General features: G+C 41.4%; 1 protein-coding gene across 2 annotated transcripts; it reads right to left on the bottom strand.

The window, feature by feature from the left end:
• MFAP3L (microfibril associated protein 3 like) lies at positions 1–25,549 on the bottom strand. Of its 2 annotated transcripts, XM_075091112.1 has the most exons (4): positions 25,311–25,549; positions 19,729–19,817; positions 12,815–13,222; positions 1–9,146 (listed from the first exon to the last, which is right to left on the bottom strand). In XM_075091112.1, exons 3-4 carry the CDS (start codon positions 13,095–13,097, stop codon positions 8,281–8,283), a joined length of 1,149 nt encoding a protein of 382 aa, XP_074947213.1. In that variant the 5' UTR covers positions 13,098–13,222; positions 19,729–19,817; positions 25,311–25,549; the 3' UTR covers positions 1–8,280. The 2 variants fall into 2 exon arrangements, with proteins under 2 accessions (XP_074947213.1, XP_074947214.1); XM_075091113.1 differs by lacking the exon at positions 19,729–19,817.
• Between the last annotated feature and the right edge of the window lie 1,225 nt (positions 25,550–26,774).

Genomic DNA, 26,774 nt, shown 5'->3' on the forward strand with positions numbered 1-26,774 from the left:
GCAAAAAGCAGTTTTATTCAGCAGCAGATTACTGTCATTTTACTGCACACTTATGAAAAACTGGAGTTTCTAGTTAAAAGAATACAGAAAAACAGACTCTATTAACATAGATATCAGCCTATATAGAAATACAGCATTTCAGTTTAAAAAATGTGAAAAAGCATTTTTCAATGCATTTGAAATGAATATCATTTACAGAGTGTCACCAAGCCGTCTGCAGTCTCTTAAAAAATATCGCATTTAGAAAAGCTCCTGCACTTGGGAAGCTATCCAATGAATAAGATAAACCATTCCAGATAATGGATAGCTGATGTACAAGTGTAGGACGTGTGCAAATGTGCAAGTCCATCCATGATGGGAGGCTAAGCAAAAAGAAACATGTTATTTAAGGCAGAGATGTATCATATGCAACTTTTTTGAAGTGAACAAACAAAAGTATGTAACATAATCAAAGAGTCATATATGACTGAGAACACTTATTCCACTTGTATCTTGGGAATTACGCCTTTATCTGTTCTGTTCATGCTGTTCTGCAACAGAAATTTGCTTCAGCCTATTGATTAGTTCATCCTGCACCAATCTGGGAGCAGTTAATTGTACATCTGCATAATTAAAATTGAATTATACAGATAAGCATGAGTGATCCTGTACCAAAACAGGCAACTCAAAAAACATTAAAATTGTTGGATTTATTTTAAAATGTGGGCAAACAAAAAAAATCCACACAGTAAAACATAACACAAAAAAGGTATCAAAATGGAATGCTACCATGGGGAAAGGAAGCAAGAAGATAAATCCTCAGTGGAATATTGATTTTTATACACAGAGATCATACAAGTTAGAGAATATTTAACCAAGAAGAAGACAGCAGAAAAGAAATGCACTTTTACCAATCCCTTAAGGAAGCTGCAGTCACCTAAGCAGAACCATAAAAAGGGCTAGAAACATCTTCCCTGGCAAAAGGTGTCCTGAGAGAAGGCTGGGCAATATTTTTCATATTTTTTTAATGATTTTGGGGTTGGAAATGAAAATGTCACTGTTTTTAGGAATCTCCCTTTTCTCCACTTGAGTATGTTTAAAAACAAAGGAACACATGATTAGATGAGTTAAAATTTAATATACTTTGACGACAAATCACCTCTGGATGTTCTGAGTGAGGAAAAAAGTTTTCCATTTAAATCTTCTTAAATTTCTTTCTATTTTTTACCATTTTTTCCTGAGGCTGTTTATTCTGCACATATTAGACAGAAGGATAATGAAGCATTTTAAACTGGCAGGATCCATGCTTGTCTCCTTAGAAGGGAGCTTCTTATTCTGGCTGGTTTTGGTTTGTTTTTTTTTCTTTTTGAATCCTACTTTCTGAATAAGGTAGCTTTCACCAGCAGGAAGGAGTTAAGGATACCCAAACAACTCAAGGGCTATCTGTCCATCAGGGCTAATCTTGAGGTAGAAGCAATAAGAGGCTTCAGAAAGAGGGAAGTGGTGGCGGCATTTATTTTGTTTCTCTGTAATTATCAGTTGAGAATGCCTGGGCCTCAACCATTAATAAATATGCGTGGTTTATTGGGTGGTACAATCCAAACCTATGCAAGAGAAGACAGAGATAATTCAGAAAGATCAGCTTGTGCATCTCAGATGGGAGCTCCCAGACTCCATGGCTTCACAACAGCGTGGCAGTCTGTGGTTGGTCTTTGATGCATAGCTAAATAGTCCTGAAAATAATTTCAAAAATGGTAGATGAAAGAGACAAGGCTCTTTCTGATAACTCTGGTAGTATTTCCATGCCTATGATGCTTGCCCACATAGGAAAGGTCTAGAGTTAAAAGAATCTCTTCTCAAAATATAAAGTGGCTATAGAATGGTAAAATTTATTTGATACTTACGCTACGTTTCTACTCAGTCATAAGCAAGGTTTTACATGTATTCCCCATGCTATACAAGGCTGGCTGTTAATTTTTCTCATCCTTGCCTCGTCTGCTTGTGTTATGAAATAGTTTCTCATGACATAACTTGGGTGTCCCAAGTCTGTCACATTTGTTTGCTGCCATACATTCTGATTTTGAAAAAGGAATGGATAACTTAGCTTCAGTTTGTTACTGTCTGTGACCAATTTACAGACTTATACATGATGCCATGGATTACTGAGTCAGCCCTTACTGTAAAAGTATAATGACTCAGTTTGGGCCTGGGAGCCAGAGAGCTAAATATAGCACATAGCATTGCCCGGCACTGGTACAGCTGGGCAAAAAAAAAAAATCCATTTTGGGACTTATGAAAGGTTTGTTTGGAACAGAGGTGTCTGAAGTGCAGAAACACTTGCCCCAGCCACTAACTTCACTCTGTTCTTATTTGAGAAGTAGCACTATGGAACTGGTAGGGACAGAGAAAAGTGCAGGAAGGTAAGATGGGGAGAGGAAGAGATGGAAGAAATGGACACTGAAAGGGAATTGATTCTCAAGTCTCTTCGCTGGATATTCCCGGCACTGGTGCAGGATGTGGACTAGAAAACGTCCAGTCCTGTGGGGAAGTGGTGTTACAGCACTGCAAATATCGGGGGTACCAGCCCTGAGCTATGCAGCGGCTTTCCCTGCCTCCAGTCTTAGTAGAAGAGCTGAGACCTCTCTGCTGTCCCCATCTTTGTCTCTGTGGAGATACTACCCACCAGCAGCTTTTAGTTTTGGAGTGCCTCTGTAGTAGTGATGTAAGGCAGTCTCCTCCACATGAAAATACCTTCTTTGTAAGAAGCACTGGGGCTGGGGAGAGCGTATTTCAGAGTGTTCAGGAGCATAGCTGACTGGAACCAACTGCTTGACGATACCCTGCCTTCCTGAAAAATGCCCCAACAAAGCTGCTGGAGGAGTTCAGCATGCTGGAGGGGAGCATCCTGAAGCGGTGCTGTACTAAATAAAAAAAAAAAGTCACAACATAGCAAACTACCCCAGTTGCAAGACAGGGTCCCATGCTGAGACAATAAAATAGCATATGGCTTTAGCCATACGCATTCTGTTTTTATGATCAGTTTGTGACCCCTTCACTATTTTTCATAGATATTTTTAGATAAATTGTGGATCTCTCAGCCCCATTTAACTCAACTGAAACTGTTGAATAAAAATGCTTCTGAAAATATTTTTCAAAATTGGAGCATTCTTTGAAGCAGCAGAGTTAAAACATGAAATAAATAGCCATCGTTTTCCTGGATATGTTTTTCAGCCTAGAACAGGCAGCTGGCAAGAGCAAATCTTTCATGTGTGAAAGGGCAAGTCCCCCCACTCTGTCTCTGTCAGTGACTGCCACTGGCTGCAAGTTGTGTAGCACCAGCAGAGCCAGGACAAGGTATTACAGTGTCTGCTTCAACTAAGTCCTGCTTAAGGCTGTTAGGGAGTGATATAGTCCAGCTGCTGTGGGACAGGAAAGCCATCTCACCTCATCCTTTAAGGGTGGATGAAAGAATGCAGGTGGGTATGGCAACCCACACTTCTATTTTGTCTTGGTACTAGGGTGCCTCTGGTAGAAGAGACGCTTACTTTGTTGGTCTCAACTCTGAAACAGCAGCAAGACTTTTTGCAAGGCCCCATGACGGGTCAGAGAGGAAACAGCTAACAAAAAAGTCCTTTGGATTACATGTGGAAGTGCTGACATGCTTCCAAAGACAAGATGCTACATACATGAGCAATCTAGGCTATTGATAACAGCACTGATTAACAATTGGGTCTATATTCTGAATAATGACAACAGTTCCCTTTCAGACCTTTATTAAAACTTCCTTTCTAGGTAAATAACTGTTTCTCCTCATCAGTGTCTCTGGAATATTAGCAGATGTACAATGAAAGACAGCTCACTTCCACTTGAACTGGAGCCATGGCATAGCCTTACTAGGAAACCATCATCTTGCTGAGTGTGTACAAACCCGGCATGCTCAGTGCAAATTCTTTATTGAAACAATGATCAATTTACAAGCTGGATCACATTTCATTTTGCCACTTCAGCATGAACTGGTCTTTGTGGTTTACGGCCGTGAACTATAAAATCATAACAGTTATTTAAATTAAAATACAGTAATTGCTTCTCAAAAGAACACATTCATATTTGTCTTACATTTCTTGTAAAATCAAAAAGGATTTCATAATAAATGAAATATAACTTAAGATACTTTAGTGCCAGCATTTCCTTTGCACCTAAGAAGCTTTCAGTTGTCCCACTAAGTATGGCATACTTAGGAGGCCAACTCCTAAAATAGCATGCTGCCAAGATATTCCATGAGAACTTTTAAAATTCAACACAGAACTTTCCAGAATCAGTTGATCTGAACCAAAGTGAATGTCAGAAAGCCCTGGTTATATGTTACAGTACTTTTGTCAAAAGGTAAATGCAAACTGAGGAACTGACATAATATGTACATTAGAATAAAACAGGCACTGACTTAAAAAAAAATCAACATCTGCCTGTATATGACATTCTGCAAGTCTTATGATTATACAGTAATTTTTAAGGACAGAAGCGAACTACTATGCCTCACCCAATATTAATAAACTTGCACAAAAATGCTGATCTATGGGTTCTTATAAGTTTTTCAAATGACAATCTCAAAAAATGACTGAAGGGGAGGTTTCATTACAAGCATACTCAAATCAGAGAACAAAAAAGGATCAACAGTAAGCAAATGCTGCTCAAAAAGAAAATGTTGAGCAAGTAGAGAGTGAGCACTATGTGCAAACGGTCTGATTAATATCGTCTTACATTTAGTGCAAAAAGAAAAGTGTAAAATTCAAATCCAGCACTGATTTCTTGTGCTGCAGAAATCTAGTCACATTTTATGAAATTTTGACAAAAATATGTTTAAACAGGGTAAATATATCTATCCTGCAAATCTCTTTTCCTTTCTAAGCCTGGCTTGGTGTTCCTTATGCTTTTAGAACGCAAATTCAGTTGGACCGGATTTTCCAGATTATAAGTGTTTTAAGAACCATTACTGCTTGGTGATATAATAAATAAAACAACGTAACAAAAGGCGTGCATAGTCCAATGTTGGGAACAGATCACTGTAACGTCCCTGAAGTGCTTAAGGTGCATGAAAATACATAACAAGGCAAATGTTAATGTTTCCTTAGAGCCATCATTAATTTTATGTTTGCTAATTGTGTTCTTATACCATAAAATAGCCATTCCCTAACACATACTGCAAGAATTGTTTACTTTATAATAGCACAGCCAGAAAGTTTGGAACAGGAAAGGTGGGTTTGGATCTTCCTTCCCATCTACCTCCCACAAAGGAAGTGTCTGAAAGCATGTGAAAAGCTTTATGCTTAACAGGTGTTATATAATGGATACATAAAGATACTGAGCAGCATACATGAAAACAGAAAAAATACATAAAGCAGAACCATTACAGTCTGTGTTTTCTTCAGATACAGTGCTGTTCTTATTCCAACAAAACTAGAAAACTAAATGTCCAAAGTCTTTAGAGTAGACTGGCCGGACCAGTACTACCTATGAACTCTCAGCTCCGAGTGAGTCCAGCTCCAGCAAAGTCAAGGTTCCCTTTGACTTTGCGACATCAGGAATTCAGCACTGCACCTATTACGTGCATCTAGTCCAAATAACTGTTGCTCATATGTGGTACCTCAAAACATGCTCTTTGTGGGCAACCACTGGGAAAAAACACAATCTGTACCTTCAAGGAAGTTTACAAAGAGATACTGAAGAAAACCATGGGGATCGTTTGCTCTCAAATATTCCTCAATAAATAAATAATAAATAGGCTGGAGGACAGGCTGAGGGCAGTAGTTAGGATCAGAACTGCCTGGTACCAATAACCATATGAATACATGAAGGGGTCTGGTCTCTACTGTAAAAAGTTCATAATTAAAAAACAATTAAAATACTGCATTGCAATAAATAATTTTGAAACATTAATTTTTTTACATCTTAAAGTGTAATTTAAAAGTTATTTTTATGCTTTCAAGGAGAACATCCTTGCTGCTCTGTGCAATCTTAGTTGGGCACCAGGCAGGTAACCTTAAAATGCATGAGCATTGTTTGTAAGTGCTAGACAGGCAGAAAAATCAAGATAACTCTTTTCATGAGGTTAAGGTGAATGAAAAGAATTTAGTGCAAATTCCTGCTTTTGTTTCTGCCCTCATCCTTTTTCATAACCAGAAGCAAATTAAGTGATTTGAAAAATTATTGTGAACACCAAACAGATATGTACTTTGGACTCAGACAAGAAGTTAACAGTTTGCATCAGTAGTACTCTCAATCACACTGGTCAGAAGTGAGGTTCTTTATGGTATTCTCTTAATCTACCCTGTGTTCTAGATTTATATTGCTTCACTGGAACTAAAATACTTCCAGCCACATTCCTATAGGGACTTCGCCCTTGCTTGTTTCCTTTTGGGCATGTGCAAATGCATTTTATATAGATGCCTGCCACTGTGGTGGACACGAACAAATGTTAGGCAACTAAATGCCGTCATTTTCACAAGTTGGTCACAAAAATGGAAGTCCATTATTAAACATATAGTTTTAAAATAACCATAGAAAGGCAAATATTGAGCCTTCTCTGCATCACCTACGTAAGTCACGGGGTGTTTCTGTATTGCACTGCTGGCGAAGCTAGTGAAGCACTTCAATATGAGGAAGTTGACATAAAACCTCAGTCCCTTATCAAGGGTTTTTTTAGGCAGCTGCAACATTGACTTTGTTTGGTCTCAATTACGTGTGCAGTTAATATACGTGGTTGCCTCCAACGGACACCTTATGCAGATGTGGCTACTTCAATAAAATGTCCAGAGAGCCATCCATGCATCATCTCCCCATGGACCTAAGTGACTTCTTTTTCTGCAATATACTTGCTTCCAGATTTATTTTGAGTATCTATACTTGCACTACAGTTCTTAAAAACTGTAACGTGATAGTTTGTTCATTAGTTCCAAATTAAATGTGTGTCAGGTAATTATGTAATATGCTATTAATCCTACACAAACTCCTCCTTTTAAGTGCTTGCTTTCCACACTCACTCCAGAGAAGGTCCTTTTTATTGTCTATCTGCAATAGAAACTATCACCTCCCTTCCACTCCTGGCATTTCCTGGCATAAATGTTGATCCTTTTTAATGCCACAGTCGCTGTGATCATTAAAGCTTTACTGGGGTAGAATCACGTGTACTCAAGCAGTGAACATCCTACATAGGGAGGAGGTTCTTAAAATACCAAAGCAATTATAATGTGTGTGCTCGTCATTGTAATGTCACAGGACACTTTATTATAATTCTTTTTATTTTTTTAGTTTCGATAAAACACTCTCAAACTTACACTTCTAGATGAATTTAGGCTTAGTCTTCAGAATATGAATCTGCACAAAACTGAGAATCCCAATAAAAGGATCTTCTGCGTTTTCAGCCTTGTCATCAGCTAATTACTGCTGTTTGCAGGTCTGTTAAGGAACCTGCATATCTTCTGGTAAGGTAGTGCATACTTACTCCTACCAAATTACCACAAAACAAGACATCTTGCATATTTGCAGCTGTCTTCCATATAAACTTCAAAGTAAAAAATGGTCAAATATATGCAAAAATCCCTGCAGAGCTGTTGTGACTGCAACTTTCTGTAAGAAGCCTACAGGCTTTCCCACCTGTAAAATACACCTCAAATTTCTTTCTCTATGTGAAAAAAACAATTGTTGGCATCTTCATTCCATGGAAAAGGGAAAACTATTTCCCTTGTGCCTAAGCAGTGTGGTCTCAAATGAAATGGAAACATTTTAACGTTCTTTAAAGTCCTCTAAATCACAATGCAGCTAAGCAAACGGGCTTTGTAAATGGGATCTATTAGGACTTTATTTGGCTCTACTGGAGTGCTGCCTCTTGGGCAGTATTTCAAATTCACAAGACAATATTTGCAAAAACGCAATAGATGGGAATAATGAGAGTGAAGGAGGAAAATGAAAACCAGTTTTATGTTCAGTAAGTTCAAGAGTCCAACATCAAAGACTACCAATGACTTCTAGGAGGCCACTACAAGTGACTATAGCCTAGAAAATGCTGAGGTAAATGTTTCTTGGAAATTCCCCTAATCAAAAAGAGCAATTAATATTAATGTAATAGCAATTACTCTGCCGTACATCATGGTAAACTAAAGTCAAACTGAGAAGAAAGTGCCAAATAATCCTCATACATGCTTTTGCTATGATAGTCTCCAGGTAAGGCTTAGCGGCAAGTACAATATGTATTTTGAAAAGAGCTCCACCTGATTTTCCTGCTATGCATAGATTCAGGAGTAACTATCATACATGGCTTTCATATATAACGCATGTATTTTTGTCATTTGCCAATGCTGTGTCATCAGAACTGAGTTCGGCAGAAAGCTCAGGAGGGGGCTCTGCAGGAAGTGCTGGTGTTTGAGGAGTGTCTTCTTCCTTGGTGTCCAACTGCACGCTTTCTTGTGACTGACCGTCCATGCAGTCCTTTTTGGACAATGGGTGAACTGACACTTTTATTGCAATCTGTTGAGGTGGTTCGTGCAGTGATGATGCATCAGAGTCCGCTGTGGGAGAGTCACTGCGCTTCAGAGCATTTGGGATCATATACAGCTCATCTGTTTCAGCATTTTCCTGGCCTTCTGCTGTCTGTCGTACAAAATTCTGTCCTTGCTCCTCCAGACCAACAACCTCCATAATTTCTTCCATTATAGTCCTGCAGTTCATGATAAGAGGTGGCAAAGGTACACTCCGAGCAAGCTCTTCAATATAGCGAGCAAATTCCATGGTCTTGAACTGGGTTACTTTGGCAAGCTCGAGTGTTTTGGCTGAAGTGATAATTGGGATACGTTTTGCAATCTCAAAGGCTTTCTGGAGTTTCTCTGCCCCTTCTGTTCTGAAGAATTCATTGATTGCTTTCTCTGTTTTCTTCAGATGACTGCTCATCATACATAACCGAGTAATGTTGAGTATCATAACAATGGTAAAAGCTACAAGGCAGACAATCATGTAATAGATTCCCATATCTCCGGAGGTAAAAACAACCCTCAGCGTCACAGTATTGTTAACACTGCCATACATATTAGATGCGACACACGTGTATTTACCTCTGTCTTCAAAAGACACGCTGGTAATGTTTAGTAGCCCATTGTCAAGAAACCACCATTTTCCTGCTGGAGAGGAGACAGAATAACTTAGTTAGCAGTATTTTGTTCATGTGCTCAGTATAGTCTTAAACATCAGCTTTGTCAAACTGGCTTCAGGTTTTGGAAGAAGGAAATAATGTTCACAAGAAGGCAAAGTATTTACCATCACAAAGGTCCCTCTGTCCCTGAGACCCTAGCTGTGTTGCTATCAAATCCCTGACATCAACTGTGACTAATCGGATCATGCCCTAAAAGTCTCATAAAAAGATTAGTTAATATGCATGACATCTATCACAATCTTATGGTCAGTTAAGTTACAAAGGTATTACCACTTAACCCAGACAGCCTCCCAAACACATGCCACACTTCCTCAAAGAACTGTTACAATGGGATTGTGAGGCAGAAAAACCTACTAAGTCCCTCCTTGTTTTGTTCCTGGACAATGCATTTTCTTACAATTGGGTTATTTTTGGTGTTTCGTTACAGTATCTCATATAATTCTGTTAATCTAAACTTTAAAAAAGGCAAGATTTCGGACATCATATACTATGCTGCCTGCCCTCTGAGGTGTTCAGAATTTAATTTTGAATTATGATTTTAAAAAAGGGAAATAGGATGGGAGGCATAAGATGGATGGTAAAGAGAAGAGCCATGACCAACTAAAAGAACACCTTGTTTGCCAGTATGAACTTTTATGCACCTTGGCAGACCTTCTTTTACTTTTACTTTTCTATCAGTGTAAAATAATCAATGTCTTTTGTAGTACGTGTAATTGTACATGTATATTTCATACCCTTTGAATCTGGCACGGCAGAACAATTTAGCTATTAAACTGAGTTTGAAACAACATATTAAAACCCAATGTTCCTATCGCTGCTGAAGTGATTCAAGATTCAGCTAGTTATTGTGTTCACCATCATATCATCATATATTGATACTGAATTAGATTTTTAGCTCCCCAAGTAAGCTTCATTTTATTCAAATATCACTACCATTTAAGAGCCAGGGATGTGTATTTTTTGCCTTTTTCAGTGTGAATCACCTTATTAAACTGCAACTTCACTATAAAACCACAATTCAACTCCAATAGGAGAGCCTGGTGTCAATTCTTTTCTTCTTGTAAACCTGTCCCTGGAAGCGTTCACACAGTGGAGAGAACAGCCAGAAAATGTAGGAGTACCTCTGTGCCTTCTGAACAGTTCATACAGGGAGGTGTCATACAGAAGATTTCCTTGTAACACAATGTCATAGGCCAGTGTAAGCCAACATGATCATCTAATACATACCGCTGTTCAGAGGTAGACTCAACTGTTTTCAATCTCTGTAACATAATCCCAAGCCATTCCTGACAGGTATCTGTTGAAGGCAGTCAGTAACGTTCTACAGCAAGGAATTTCAGATGTTTACCTATTTTTACTATCAGAAAACCTGACCTTAAACCTGACCTAACCAGCTGCAATTTAAGTCTATTAAGGCAGCTGTGCAAAGACACAGAATCTGTGATTAGAGGACTAAACCGGTACAAACCCCCTGTGCAATGCATGTAAGTCACAAGGCAACAATTGCAGTCCTACCACAGATTGGTATATACCTTGCTTCTGCATCTATTTTATCATTTTCATGGAAGTTAAAAAGATTATTATATTTTTTTACTTTATTTCTTTCAAGGAAGAATCTGTGGGCAATTCTGAAATTCGTTAGTCAAAATAGCCTTTAATTCAGAGTACTTATGAGCTTTTACGATTTTGAAAGTTTTTCTAATTAAACATGCCTTATCCAGATTGGTTTTTTTAACATTATCTCCAGTAGAAGCCTATGTAGAAAGTATTCCCACAAGATCCCTGCCTCAATTCCTGTACAGACAGTTCTTAATTACATCTTTTTATTCTCTTACTTCGAATTTTTAACTTAGCTAAAACACTATTTTCTGCCCTAGCTTAATTCTTGAAAACAGCTGAATCCCTTTGCCTGAAATTAAAAAACTACAGAACAAGTAAAAAGCTCAGTCTAAAGCAGACCATCATGTAAAATGAAATCACCTGATCTGCTAAAGTTAGGCAAATTCAGAGGAAATCTCCCTTACAGAAGAAACGTCAGCATCTCTAACAATTGACACTTCTTTCTCCACATCTAGAGTAAGAAAAAAACACAGAGTATTGGCTGCTTAGTATTTCTTTGTGTTGCAATGTTGGCAAAGTAGGTCTTTATTAATTGTAAAATGCCAAGATGCCTTGCTGATATATCCTGGCTCCAGCTGTTATAAATGACATAATGGCATTGAACTGTGGCTCAATGACTGGCTCTGTGCCAATGGGCCTTGGCAAACAGTATAAGCCTAATGAGAAAACAATGATTACAAAACGTTATCATTGCTGGATTTCGATAACAGTTCAATGCCATACTCAACATAACTATATACACCGTAAAGAAAGGTCGTGCTAGGAAGCATTTCTTACAGGAAGACAGTCAGTTTCTTATAGGAGGAAACTGTTGAAAGTCTAAGTTAAAGTGATGTTGTCTTAATACTACGTCTGCAATTTTTACTGATTTGGTCAAAGATTTTGCTCACCTACCTGAATGTTTGTGTTAGTAGCCAGCTATCTCAGGTGACTATAAAAAGACCTAAAGTGAGATGCCTAACTAAAGAGGAAAATCTCTGTTAGTGAGCCTTATTAAAACACTCTAGCGCCCCAATCACAATATGTTGCCATGACCGCACAAATTATATTTGAAAGTCCACTTACTAGCTCAAGTAGTTAATTTCTCTAGCTTTACTCAGAAAATGATAAAATACTATAATGCAAAACATACACAGTTATGCAGTAAGCTTTTACAGATACACTTTGCTGTTACACATCCAGCTGGGCCAATCATTACTCCCATCGTAGCAGAGATCTCCCTCAAGTCAGCTATTAGTTAGGCAAGATATCTTGCATTCAGTATGAATAACTAAGAGTTTATTTCATCATGCTGTGAACAAAGCAGTCAGTGTGGAAGGATTACATGAGCAAAACACCTTTCAGTCCTCCCCCCGCCCCCCCAAACGTTCCCTAGAAGTATTACTAGGATTATCACTCAAACTGTCCATTTAAGGAAAACAAGCTAATGTGTAATTAAGGTCTCTGGTAAATGCAATTGAAGAGTCTTAACTAAAGCCAGGAAGGCTCAAACTTGGCTTGTCCTTCTGTCCGCTGCCCTATAGAGGTTTTTCTGTTGGTCATTCAGGGCATCTCCTGTTTCTCACACTCCCATGGCACTATGCATAAAGTCAGGAGGTGTATCAAGGAGTTAGCTGTGTTGACTTCATGCCAATGAACTATTCCCAAATGTCAAGCGAATCCTCCTGTGAGTTGGAAAATAGTTTTTTAGGGTTTTTTGGTGCCATAGAAGAACAAAAGAGGACAGAATGGGAAATAGGATCAAGCCCAAAGTCTTCCAATGAAAAGAAGTCTGTCTACACCTCCTGTTAAGTGCTTCAGCTTCTTGCTATGTGTTACTATAAATAACACATTATAGAAACGTTATTGTTTTCTTCCAAGGTGCCCACAACAAATTTATGGCTGCCACTGGGCTTTCATATATTTTCACAGAGGGAAACACCACAGTCAGGCCATTAAATTCAGGTTATTGTTCAACCTGATGAAATCAGGACTGTCTCTGGACAGGCTGTATCAGTGAGAATACTAAGAGCTTACCTTTGTTCTCTTCCTCTTGGAGCAGGCGGCTGTTGGAATTGTACCACCTGTAATGTGGGCTAGGACTACCTTGGACATTGCAGTTGATCAAGGCACTACTCCCCTCCTTGACTATAATATGGTCAATATGGGAGATCACCACAGGCACAGATCCCATGTTCATGTCAGTGCGGTTGAAAGTGCTATTAGTCACATCCTCAGCAGTCGTCAAAGTTGCTAATAAGATGACAAGGTGTGTGGTAGGCAGAAAGTACAAAAAGTGGTGGCTATTCAGAATGTTCATTTTCCTTCAGTGGTATACGCAACTGGCTGAGAACGGGGATCGGTTCTGTTGAACGCAGGCCCTTGAGGTGAGGAGGTCACAGGAGAGGTCTACTTTGATCCGTGCAATTTTAGGTTTAAAATATCCTATGAAATAAATAAGTAAGCACAATGAGACGGCATGTATAAACAATCCATTAGATGTGCTCTTTTAAAATAGTGACACAGCCATTAATGCATTTCACAATCATCAGCTCAGTGTCTTGTCTAAATGCTAATGTTATCACAGTCCTTATTCTTACTGGAAAAAGGTGCATACATTTTCCTGGCAATAGCGTTGCTCAGAGTGGCAGGCGTGGGAGAAGGCTTTTATCACCTAGAGACTCAGCAGCAATTTATCTACAGTAGCAGCAGCTACAATTTTATGCCAAAAGTTCTACAGATTTATTTTTTTTTAACAATTGCAAAATCAACAGGAAAAACAAAAGTACAGCGCTGTCACTACCAGTTCAGTGCTGCAACTCTGTCACGTGCGTGGTCTTAGGTGAATTGTGGAACATGGTGTAAGAAACAACTGCTCCAGCAAAGGTTTGTGGAGCTGGTGCTGGAATCCTTAATATCCACAATTTTGTCCAAATACAATAGCACATAGAGCAAAATATTTCCAGCCGTTCACTTTTCTTAAGTTGCTGCATTTTTTTTAAGTTTTCTGAAATAAAACATAGCATAGAAGAATATTCTTAAAAGAGGATATTTAGTAATTGATAAAGTCATTTCAATGTCATTTTTAGCACAGATTTAGAAAGAAAAGTACTTGCTAGTCACAGAATTGTGGGTAAGGTTTCTCTGAGATACAAGTGAAGTTGGGACTTTTCCATTCCTTCTGTGGCATTAAGCATTTTGCCTGTATGCTTTCTGCACACTCAATACAATATTTTCCCTCAACTAATCATCTACAATGAGCCCTTTCTTAAACAGTGAGTTCAGTTTGTAGACCGAGGAGGGAGGGGAGGTTACAAATGTGCTCTCTATTGGCCTCATTATGCTCCCAGTGAACACAACTGGCATTCAGTACTGACTGAGGGCACAATGTTGGCCTCAAAATGAGCACCTTTGAAAATTTCACTCAGAGCCTAAGGGCCACAAATTATGTTAAAATCACATCAGAGTATCTAACTACATTGGTTTTACTCATGTGTTTGCAAGGTAAATAATTGAAACTTAGTGAAACTTACTAGTAGGAGGAATCTACCTGGAATCCAAATAAAGGCAACAGGAAGTATCTAACAAACCTTCCCCAAATAAACATTTTACTTGCAAAACTTTACATTTTATTAAAGATCTGGTTGACACTATTCTAAGTCATCTACCTTATCATGAAAAATGACTGCTGACAAGGTTAGGTCAGTTCCATATATAAAGGAAACACTACAAACCAAACAAGCAATCCCCTTCCGTCTTTTCTTCTCTATTCAAAAAGGAAAGAAAACAACACTACTGGCTTTCACTGGCACTATTTGACTTTTTCTTCTTCATCCCCTGTTCTCTGTAAAGCAATGAATTTAATTTCATATAAATAGATACAACTGTTATTAAAAGAGCAAAATAGTTTCCTCCATTCTGTAGGATGAATCATTTCTAGAAACGACGAACTATGTTTTTTTAGATAAGCTGCATGCATGGCGTGGATGCCTGTCACAACTCCAAGCCTGCCCTCATTTTTTCCTCTGTTTTTCTAATTATTTAATGTGAAAATATTTGTCTTGAACAGCCAGAATAATTTTAAACTTTAAATTAATATGCAAATCTCACTTGTCATATAAAGCCATATAAACAATGACTTCAGAAATCCATTTCCAATTTTGCAGGGGACATAGAGCCTGCACTTAAGTTCTCTGTAGGTACAGCCTGTCTGAATCTGCACTTCAGAAAAAATCCTTCAATTCTGCCTATTCAGTAACTATTTACATCTCATTTCTACTACTCCATTAACCTTGGAGACAGCCGTTTTTTCTGGGTACAGATATTCACTCTAAAAAATGTTTCTATACAGTGTTATAGATATGCATTGCGCCGTACAGAAAAGCCAAAAGCCGCGTCACACTTCCTGGCAAGGGAGCAGGAACAAAGACTGGCCAGATTAAGACAATGGGAAAGGGCAAAAGAACAACATAAATTGATACAGCTTTGTGTTAGTAATTACTGGCTGTGGCTTGTTATTATTGTATTTGAGCCTACCATGTTTTTTGATGGCAGAAAAATCAGTAGCAATCAAAAAAGGTGTTTAGCATGGAGAGCAATTTGCATTCCAGAGGAGACGAAACAGCATCACCCTGCCGGGTGAACAGAAATTCTGCAAGAAAGGACTCCCAGTGTATTGGGAAGCTCAAGGCAGTTGGTGGCCCATTGAATCCCTGCAGCACAGGGATGCTGTGGATGGATGTTTGGAAAGCATGTGATGGCAGTAAGAATGTAAGACATGCCTATTCGGTACATTTACCTGTGTTTAACACGGAGCATATGAAAGCAAAAACCATACCTTTGTGTAGCGATAGCAAATGTGACTGGCTCTTAACGTGGTCAGTTACTCATCTGAAAATAAGAGCGACTCCCTCATAGTGGCACGGAATTGAATCATAAACAGCTGCAGTAAATTTTAAGAAATAGAGCCAAATAATTTATGTCTGCTCTGGGAGACTCATGCTTACTCATGTCACTCCTGGGAATATACTTTCCCATGTATGTTTCTGGAATAGAGAATATGAAGATAATGCTGAATACCTCTGCAGATGCATGTGTTTGAAATAAATACAGTTGGATGGCTAGTATGAGGAATAACCAGACATTAGGTTTAAAGCCGAATGTTTGGAAATGGCGGCTGCTGCTTTCATGTGCCATCCAGGGAAGTGCTCTTGATGGACACCTGAGTATGTTTGAGGAGTCAGGGAAAGATCTCTCTGAAGAGCAGTGTTTTTAAGATTCAGGTTTAGACAAATGGTCCCAGGGCAACTAGGAAGTGATAGGGAATCTCTTCTGTGGTGTGCATCCTCTGCACTGTTAGTGGGGAACAAAAAAGTGGAAGAAACTACAAAGAAGGTCTTCTCAGTCTCACCTAGCACAAGAAAGTTAAAGGGTGGCCATGCAGGGAACTACACGTCCAGAACTCTCTGCTAACCTGTTGGGCAGGACCAAAAATGCTACAGTCAGGTTATGAAGGCAGGAAGAAGCAGAGAGAGAGAACTGAAAGGGTAGAAAACATGCTCACATCAGACTCTGGTACAAAGGGAGATTTCCTGAGAGTTTCCATCCTACTGCTTTGCCGTAGGCACAGCAGCAGCCTGAGGAGATCAGGGAACCAAATCTGGGAGCCAGCTGGTTTGTTGCACATAAGTGATGTAATGGGTTATGATTCAATCATACAACTAAATGGGGAGAAGGCTACGGAGACCAAAATAGGACTGCTAGTGATGTCTGCCCACTTCTGGCAAAGAAGCAAGAGAATCCACAATATTAGAGAAGTGGGCACAGTGCTGTCACCAGGATCTTGGCCGTGAGAGGCAGTAATTAGCTGTGGCCCATGATAAACCTGGTGAAGGCAGCCGAAATTGTAAACTTTTAATCTGACCTGAATTCAGACAAAGCTGGATCTAGACTAAAACAAAGATTCCTGTAATAACTCCTCAAGACAGAGAGTAACACAGGGCACTAATGAAGGAGGACATCTGCAATATTGAGCATTGCTCTGTAGGAACAAACTGAGTCTCAGAGAGCATTTTTGCCACAAAAGGGTGACTGTAAACAAAAAGTTAAATTTCTGCTTTTGGAAATAATGTAAGCGTTCCTTTCTCCCATTCCCAAAGCACATCAGCTACCTGTAAAATACTTTTACTTTTTAGAAGTTTATAATATATTTAACGTGGTTACACACACTTTTTCCTTTCGCCCCCCCGTGTTAAAACCATAGTGCACAAAAAAAGAAAAAGAACACCCCTGCCTATTCTGAGCTGTAGTCAGCCCAAGATGGAATCAGAGGAATCCCCAAACTCTTCTCCAGCACCTAGAACATACATATAGGTAACCTACCCTGCTGTATTATATCTGTAGCAACATTTACCACTGAAAGATGATTGCCAGTGGTCCTTACATTAAATAGTTTTGCTTTTTTCTTCCCCAACCCAAATGGTATAAACTGAAGATCTGAAAGTAAGAGATTTACTGCTCATGGGATTAACTTTCAAGGCAAATTGCATGAGACTTGAGCCACATGAGGGAACTATGACAGGCTTTTCTTCTAAGTGACATTATAGCCAGCTGTAGTGTGCTTTCTATGCATTTCTATCCAGAGAAATTCCCTGGAATGTGCTCCAGAACAAGCACAGCTGCAGGGTGGTGGTATTACTCCTAATTGTGTGAAACAGGGACAAAAACTAAGGTTAAAACTTCTCTGTCCAAAATCAAGCATCAGTCTAAACAGAAGACACAGCTTGAACTGGCTGGGAACATTAATCACTCAGAGACATGTTCTGATTGACCATTTATTTTTTTATGTCACAGATGAATTTGCTAACCAGTATTACTGCCACCAAAGAAAATGACTGTGGGTGAGGGGCCACGTTTGTAGGTACTTCATTTGTGCAGAACAACATGATGACAGAGCACAAAAGAACAGAAAAGGAGGGCAGTGATGCATACCTTTTTCTGGCTCACTCACTTCTGTAAGACTGGCCTGTTCTTGTTCTTTGTATAATGTGTAATCCTATTAACTGTGAGGTTATTCAATTCAGAAGTGAAGCACAAGAAGCCAGCTTATTGTATAAAGCATCAATTATGTTCCTATAGCTTTAACATCCCAATGCTATCTGGCTTGGCTTGTAAGGGATGACAAAAATGAAATTATTTTCATTCTAGTTTTCATTTGTTTATAAATAAGTACCAAGAATAATGCTACAAAACAAAATTAAAGCTAATTATTATTTAAAAACTACCTATCACCTTTCCTAGTTTCCATGGGCAATGCCTTCACAGAGTGGGCAAAAGTAAAAGTTAACAGGTTTTACTGGAACAGAATGCAAATGTAGGAACTTATGCCACACAGAAGGTGAGAAGCTCACTGCCAGTTCATAGGCTTAAGGGTGAGAACCACCTACTGAAAAGGTTAAGCTATTAGGGTCCAGACAGGCAGATGAAGAGAAATGTCCCTCATTTAGAGCTAGCAGAAACTTTCTGACTTATTTTTCTAGTCATTGCTAGTCAATAAAATACTACGGATTGCTTCTGAAAGAGCTGCTCTGTTTATTCTTTTTGGGGGGATTTCAATCCTTCATAACTTCATGGTTTTCTGCTGTCCTGGCTATGTTGAATAGGCGGCATGCCAGTGATTTTAAGAGAAGAGCTTCCTTCTGCACATCTGGATAGAGGCTTCCCAACCGGGCAGCAGCTCCCACTTACGTGCATGTTTCAGACTCTTCAGCTGCTTTCAGCTGCCTGAGAATCTTTTACAAACTTCTGATCAGGTCTGTGTGATACTGCCCCGGTCACATGTGCTCAGCCACTTGGTGTCACACTTGCTGCCTTCAGCCACCTGTCAGGAGGGTATAGAGAAGACAGACCCAGGCTCCTCTCAGAGGTGTGCAGTGAAACGACAACGGACCAGGGGCAAAGCTGCAACAATGGGAATGATGATTATTCATGAACAGTTTTTTAACCAGGAGATCAGTCAAGCCCTGCAACAATTTGCCCAGAGGGACTGTGGAATCTCCATCCTTTAAGATGTTTAGAACTTGACTAGACATAACCTGAGCAAACCGGTCTACAGTGGCCCTGCTTTGAGCAGGGTGTTGGACCAGATGGCCTCCAGAGGCCCATCCCAACCTAAAGAAACTCTAATACACAAGAAACAAATCCAGGAATTGCCTTGGAGAAGTCACTGTGAAAAAATATGGCTAGTCTTAAAAATTTCTCTATGGGATGCTGGGAAGTTGCCTTTGTGATCCCCTTTGTAATGCTTTTCTGTTTTAATAGCAGCATTTTAGAATTATGAGACAGGCTGAGAGTGTTGACTACAGCCTGAAAAAAAAATGTGTTTGGCACTCTTCATTGTACTTACATGATAAATGGGTGCCTTTGCCATATAGAGAGGACTTATTTCCAGCCAAAGTAACTAATGAAACACCACTTATTTGGGTTGTCTGCAACAGTGAACATTGGGTTTTTTCCCACATGTAGAGTCAAACTCTAAAGTTCATGGGTTATTACCTGCTGCTAGATCTGGCTTCTTGATGCTAGAGAACTTTCAATTGTGGTGTATCTAATCTTGAAATAGAATAAAGCAGAAATAAGTGAGCCTCAAAGACAAACTAAGATAACCTTTTCAGACTACTGACTTCAGAGGGTAGATGAGTAAGAAGAGATGTTACTAAAAATATACACACTATTGAACGGTGTAAAGAAGACAGCTGAGGCATATGTATTTATTGCTTCTCATAATTCTAAAATGAGACAAATTTCAGTGAAACTGAGGTGGAAGATGGGGAAGTGGGAGGAAAGAGAAGGAAGTTTTTTGATTAACAATGACTAGGCTGCAATTTCTTGACACAAGATAAAATAAGGGCTGGGAATTTATGAAGATTCAAGAAAGACCGTATATCATTTACCTGCACAGGTTCATAGATTATGATGGTTTATGCAGAATGTGGAGACTTAAGTGTCTCCTGTGTATTCACTGTCCTCTGAGTGCACAGCCCTGGGCAATGAACAAGAGCAGCTGTCAGTATGGCAACTTAGAGGCCTTTTCTAGGACTGCTGTCTAAAAGAAATGATACTAAAGAAGCCTGTAAATTAATTCTGTGCTTTGTAGGCACTGGTAAGCTATTACAGGCAAACATTTGCCAATTTTTGTAAGGTGACAAATGATAAGTAACAAAAAAAAAAGAAAATGGAAAAATCAAGGGCCGTAGCTTATTCTACCATTAATGGCAGAAACAGAGTAAAATTTGTAAAGAATCTCTTCTGAATTTATTTTGTTCTAAACACATCCAGTGCTGTAGGGGGTAACAGAGTAAAGTTAACAACTGTAAAGATTCAGTTATCTTAGTTTCAGGGTTCCACAGTATATCAATAAACTGCAGCAAGAAATCACCAGGCGATAAGGTGATTTCACGTTATATGTGTGATCTAAAACGAATGCTATATCCAGGCTTTTGGTGTAGGGAAAGAAGCACGTGCCATTCTATTTAGCAATGGTACAATGAGGGAGTTCTTCATGTTGCCTTTATGAGCGTGTAAATGTTTTAGAATATATTTACTGTAAATGTCTCCTCAGTTTTGTCCCTCTTTATCCTACTTCATATCTTGATATTGCAAAACTAGCGAGCATATGGTGTCCTAGAGACTTTAAGACCCCATTCACTTGAAATATTTGAATGGACCCATTGACTTAACCGTGTCTTTGAAAGGTCTGATGTGCACTCCCCTCATGTCAACTAACACTCAGGAGACCCTAATCCATTAAGCTAAAAATTAACAGAGGAAGGCTGTTGGTAGGTAATTATTGGAGCGATTATTTATAAGTACATCAAGAATGCCAAACCTCTGAAAAATTCCCTTTTGATGTTACAGCTCCCATAATCCCAGCATCTCTGCTGTATCAAATTAACCTTTTATGAAATACACCAAAGTAACAAAAACACTCAGACAACTCGGATGCTTAACTTTTCATTAAATAAGTTCTAGTTCATATCTGCATTTTGATATGGACCGAGTGATTTAAGTGTTCTTTCTTGGAGGTGTTTAATGACTGCAGTAAAAGCAAAGCAAAGTTTTATATTTATTGGAGAAGCTTGCTGTTTTTAATCAAGACAGATATTGTGGTGGAAATGTCCTACTGAGTTGTGGGCCACCCAGATCATAAAGCAGATTCAACACTATTGGTAGTGGAGACTTTTTAAGGCCAGCCTATGTTTGATTAGGTGCACACTCGTTACAGGAGATTTAGTGTTACAAATAAATACTTCTTTTATGTAGATTATCCAGATTTATTTAGCATTTGTATCTATTTGGAGGCTGGACAATTACCACTCAATATGGTTTTGTATACAAAGATATTATTCCAGAAACATCTGTATGGCTTTAAGAGACACTTGCTTAACTCTTTGTGAGCTCTCAGCATAGCTGCTGTTTTGCTGTTGCAGATGAATCAATGCTTAAAAGTCCCCTTTGTTGAGACAGGAGGAACAAAGAAGATGCACAGAGAACCTCTCCCACACTTGCACATACATCTGCATACAAAGTTCTATGCATCTTTCGTTTTCTTTACTCACCTCTTATCTTTTATTTATACTAGCACTCTGTAAGCATTATTCTGCCAACAGTTTAAATAACCGAAGTCAGCAAATACAACAGACCTCATATGCTCTTGGCGTGACTTATGTGACCCTGCTTAGAACACAGCAATGCAGAATGCAGCCTGATTCAGTTCCCTCTGCTTCCTCTTTTGAGCTATGTTTGCCAAAGCTATCCATCCTTTAAGCACATCTAATTCGTTTATTTTTCCAAATGAAGAAGAAAAAATTCCAGATGTAGGATGTTCAAACAAGACATAAAATTAAAAATTAAGTTTTGATTAAACAAAGATATGAAGTGCTTTGCAGTGCTAAAGACTGCTAATATATAAACTCTACATTTTGTATGTGCTTTGAATAAGTGAACGCTTTCAATGCACTGATACAGTTTTCATTACACTATTTTAACAAAAGGCTCCCATTTCAGTTGGAATATAGAAGAGGGGGAAAAAAAAAAAAGAGGAGCAAACAGATTTGAGTATGACTAATTCTCTTGTATCCCTACAGAACTGCAAGGTGGATATAATTTTTAAAGACTGGCTTTCACATTTATTGGTTTCCGGGATAAGGGGCAAAGAGGTTACACGTGGATGCCATGATTAGGACAGGATTAACCTTGTCAGAAGGGGAATTTAAAGGAATCTAACCATTCATGACTGACTGCAGTAGAAAATGATCATTTCAGGTTAAAAGTGCCTGTGCCTATTTCCTCCACAAGCAACAAAGAGGATAGCAGATGGGATTCAAGGGAGTTTGCCCTGCACCACACAATAATTTAAGTCTTGCTTGTACACAAACATGATCAATTCAGCCCTTTCCAAGAATGTCTATATAAGGCCATGTACATGCAATAATTTAGCTGGAAGCCCTCAAGAGTTTACTAAAGACCCTCTATGATTTCAGACTTTTTTGCCAGTTATTTCTACTTTGGGTTAAAAAATTTAACATTAAAGTAACATAACTTTCTCAGCATCTAGTACTGCTATCAGCACTCAGTACTGTTGGCAGTACTGCGTACTGCAGTCACACACATATGCCTGGGAACTGCACACACAGTGGTGCACCTGCAGCACAGGATATGTGCCCTGGCCCTGCACGACTTTATTAAAAATATCAGCAGAAACCCTTTCTTCGTATAACAAACTCAGAGTCACAGAATCATGTCAACTTGTTAAGTTTGGGCTACATAGGTTAGTCTTCATGTAATTCCTCTGCATGTGCTGGCCCTCTTCCAAAGTAAGATACTTATACACATCTGCACAGAGTTCCTTATTTCCAATAAACAAGTGTTAGTCACGGTAATCACTTTTACTCTGAAATAAGAGAGTCCACTACCAAAATTACTTATATAGCTAAATCAAAACCACTAAATTTGTTTGAATTCCTCTTGATACAAATAGGTACAAATTTTGTCTGCCCTTTGCAGCCTTCCCAGCAGATAGAAGATATGATGCTCTAAAATGCTGCTATGAATTATTTTAATAATAGTAACTGGTAAAAAATAATAGCACCTCCATTGTCTTGGAGATGATGTTTCTAAGATGGGTCTGTATGTGGATAGAAAATGCCACTGTTTTAGTTAACAGAACTAAATAACAAAATTAAGACTACAAAGAGAGGTTTGCCAAGGCACCCAGGTCTGCACAGATGGACAGCAGCTCAGAACTGCAGGAATGAGGAAATTCCAGGAATTATCCAGGAGCTTGGTCTTACACCACAGCCTTCTGGTGACATATTAATGTGGTCCAGGGTATACCAAAGTAGGATCATAGGCGTTTTTGCCTTCAAGTGCATCCAGTAAAGATGCAGCTTGCTAACAGAGAAAGAAGACACTGCTAGCAAAGCTCAGTACAGGTTACTTTAAGCACCTGGCAAGCTCACTCTCTCTAAGTTCCATCCGTATCTCAGCGGTGCCTTACAGTGGCAAGAAGTTTAAACCATAAAAGAAATGCCAGTTCCCAGATTCCAAACTTTCTAGGCAAGAACTGAAACAGAGATTGGTTTTGTTCTATTGAAATCATTCCCCAGCACCCATATCTTTGTGTCACAAACATGACCCTCTCCTAAACTGTTTGTGGGTGGCTTTGCATATTTCTGTTAGTTGGTTTTGGGTTGTTTTCCCCCCCTCCCGGTTAAAGTGATGAATACGCTTTAACAAGGTTCCTGTGGCGACTCCATCCTCCTCCTCCATATTAGAGCAGGACCTGTCTCGTTGCAGGGAGGCAAGGGGGACAGGGCAGGGAGGCAACTGGAGTAGTACAATGTATATCACTTCAGAATTCACTGCCATGCTCCCACCACATGTTAAATGTTTTAAGAGTGACTGATTTTATCTCTAAGCTTTCAGGATGGGAAACATGCCTTGGACAAATACCACATATCACTGTATTAAAGAAGGAAGAAAGTCTTTTTTTTTTTTGTTGGTGGATGTTCTGCTGTCTGTCTAGGCCTCTGAAAACTTAAAATTCTTCAGAAAAAAAGAGCGTACAATGTGCACTCCAGCTGCGTAAGCTGCACTTGACATCAACTGCTGTTGACATACTGCAGTCTAAATCAGAAGGCTTTCTAGTTCTAATAAAAAAGGATTCCTACTACACCAACCACAAGGATATCAATGGTGCTGTTGCTAACTCTACAGCTAAGCCACACAAAAGATGCCTGCCATGCAATCATCATCTCCACTGAAAAGAGATCTGCCATATTTTGTCCTACTGCAGCGAGGAAAGAAACTCTTCCACGGTGTAATGGCTCTAAACAACTAAAATGCTACATTTTTTCCCCCTTTTAATTCCTCTGTGCTTTTCCCTTTGAACGAACTTTACAGTCTTTCAGACAAATACATACCAAATGAGGTCGCATTTAGTATTTAGCATTGCTTAGACAGGCGGTACTTGTATTTCCAGAGGGGGGGATCAGGGAAGCTCCATCCGAGATGCTTTAATTTAGCAACTGAAAGAGGATTGTTAGGAAGCGTAGTCTTTTACAAGACTCTCCAGATAAATGCACTAGAAAAGTGCCTGCTCAGCAGTGCTCTCTGTTCTCTTAAGCTCGCTCGTCCTACACTGTTCGGATTTGCCCCGTTAGGAAACAGCCTTTGACAGTTATTGCAAGCCAGCTCTGAAGTTTTAGATCGTTGTTCCCTCAGGGCACTTCTGAAATGGAGTTTTATCTCACGAGACCATCCTGACAAGTAAAAGGGTAATTAAAGCAAAGTATCAGGAGGCAGCCTTTGCTTTAAATTTAAAGCAGCACAACTGAAGAAGCCAGCTCCACTGAAGAGGTCTCTGTACTGAATCAGCACCTCCCTTTCCTCTCCCGGGCGGGACAGCCGGGAGCGCCCCGACCGCGGGCCCCAGCCGGGGCGCAGGAGCTGGCGGGCTCCAGTAACACCCCGGGATCAGCAGCTTTTTGCCTACCGAAGCCCACTTTCCCGCAAGCCCCGGGGCTGAGTCGCGTTAATCACTTCAACTTTCACGCTGAACACGGCGTTACTCCACTCCCGTTGCGCGTGGAGCTACCGCTCTCCACGGCCGGCTCCCCGCGAGAGGCCAGGCGACAGCCGCGCCGGGGAGGGACGATTTTGGGCCTGCCGGGCTCGCCGTGCTCCCCCGGGCACGGCCGCCGTTCCTGTCCTCCGGGCTCCGCCGGGGCCCCCGCCGGCGGCGGGGGAGCGCGCCCGCTCCGGGGCTCACCGCGCCAGGGACCGGAGAGCGCGGCAGGTGCCGGCGCCGCAGCGAGGCCGGTCGAGGAGGAGGCGGGCAGCACCTCCCCGGGACCGGGACCGGGACCGGGACCGGGACCGGGACCGGGACCGGGACCGGGACCGGCGTCTGCCCTCCCTCCCGCCCTCCCGCCGGGGGAACGCCGGCCCGCGCCCCCCGCCGCGTACCGCTCACCTGCCCGCCGGCTGCTCCCGTTCGCACCCGGCGGCCGCCGCGGCTCCGCGGCAGCGCCCCCCTCCCCGCCGTCGCCGTCGCCGTCGCCGTCGCCGCCGCCGCCCCTCAGCGCGCCCCGCGCAGCGCCATGCCGGGGCCCGGGCTGGGGCCGGGGCGGGAGGAGCGCGGCGCTGCCGCAGTGCCGTGCCGTGCCGAGCCGTGCCGCAGCGCTGCCCGCCGCTCCGCTGCCGGCTCCGGCAGGGGAAAGTAGGTCAGGGCGGCACTGAGCATGCTCGGGGCCGGGCCGGGGGGCGGCCCCGGGGCCCGGGGTGGGGGGCGCGGGTCGGGGGCGGCAGCGCCCGGGGCCGCCGGGGCCGGGCCGGGGCCGCCGCTGCAGGGCCAAGCGGCGGCTGGAGGCGAGGCGGCGGGGCCACTGCGGGGGGAGGCGGGATTGAGGGGGGATGTCACCCCGCAGCCCACGCGAGTCCCCCCTGCCCGCGCGGAGCCTGTGGCCCGGCGGGAGCGCTCCCCTGCACCGGCCGGCGGGATGCGTACCCCCGTCCGCCCTCGCGTCCCTTCCCAGAGGTGTCTGCGGGAGCAAGGGCTGCAGGAACGGGGGAGAAACCCAACCTGTTCGGATAATCTTGAAAATCAAAATGCTGTGCTTCAGAGAAATGCTACGCGTGGCTTCCCGGCAGGGCTGTATTCGTAATGGGATTACAGCACCCAACTCCAATTTAAACCCGGTCTGAGGAGGTCCCAGCCGGCGGGAAGCTGCACTGACTCTGTAGGTATCCGAGTGCTCTGTCACAAGAGGGTAAAGCTGTCTTTTAGCTTGAGCAAAACTGCTCCAATGTGGTTGGTGCTACCTGTGCAGGCTGTGCCGCTGCTAAAAATGGGTTTGGATGTGTGCCGGCAGCTGCAGGCAGGAGCCTGGCAGGGACCCGGTGTGTGCCGGTGCTGTCCTGCGCCACTCTCGCGTACTTCCTCCCTGACCTTGTGGCATCAGAAGAGGAGGATGAAGGGCCACCTTCCGCTGAGCGTCATGGCCAGTGGGATAAACCATGGAGGTCTGTGTTTCCAGATTTTTGTAATCCTCCTATAGCCAGGCTTGGACCCTGCTCTTAATACCCTCTTCCGATTGCTTCCAGGAGAGTAGTAACTGAAGCTCCTCTGCTCCTGGGAGGAGTAATCAGGTGAGAAAGCATTTGCTGAAACTGCCAGAAAAATATGTGTTAGAACTGTATCTCATTGCAGGGAGAGGGGTATGTGAGGTGCAGTACGGTGCACCTCAAAGCAGGTCTCCAGCCTGCATAGGGAAAACAAGAGGAACAGCAACAGAGGGTTCAGAAACGGAGAGGAAGACTTACTCCAGGGAGCTGGACCGGTTATGCCGAGGGCCTGGGCACCTGGACCCACCAGCTAGCATGAGCAGGAGTGGCTCTAGCCATCAAACACAGATGTAGCTCAGGAGTGGTGCAGGCG

This window comes from Phalacrocorax aristotelis, chromosome 4 (genome assembly GCF_949628215.1).
Source record: "Phalacrocorax aristotelis chromosome 4, bGulAri2.1, whole genome shotgun sequence".
In the NCBI taxonomy this organism is placed as follows: Eukaryota; Metazoa; Chordata; class Aves; order Suliformes; family Phalacrocoracidae; genus Phalacrocorax; species Phalacrocorax aristotelis.

Coding starts and splice junctions, on each gene's coding strand:
- MFAP3L (XM_075091113.1), bottom strand. CDS start 13,097: ATGAACATTCTGAATAGCCACCACTTTTTGTACTTTCTGCCTACCACA. Junction 9,147..12,814: donor CCAAGAGGAAGAGAACAAAG/GTAAGCTCTTAG, acceptor TCTCCTCTCCAG/CAGGAAAATGGTGGTTTCTT.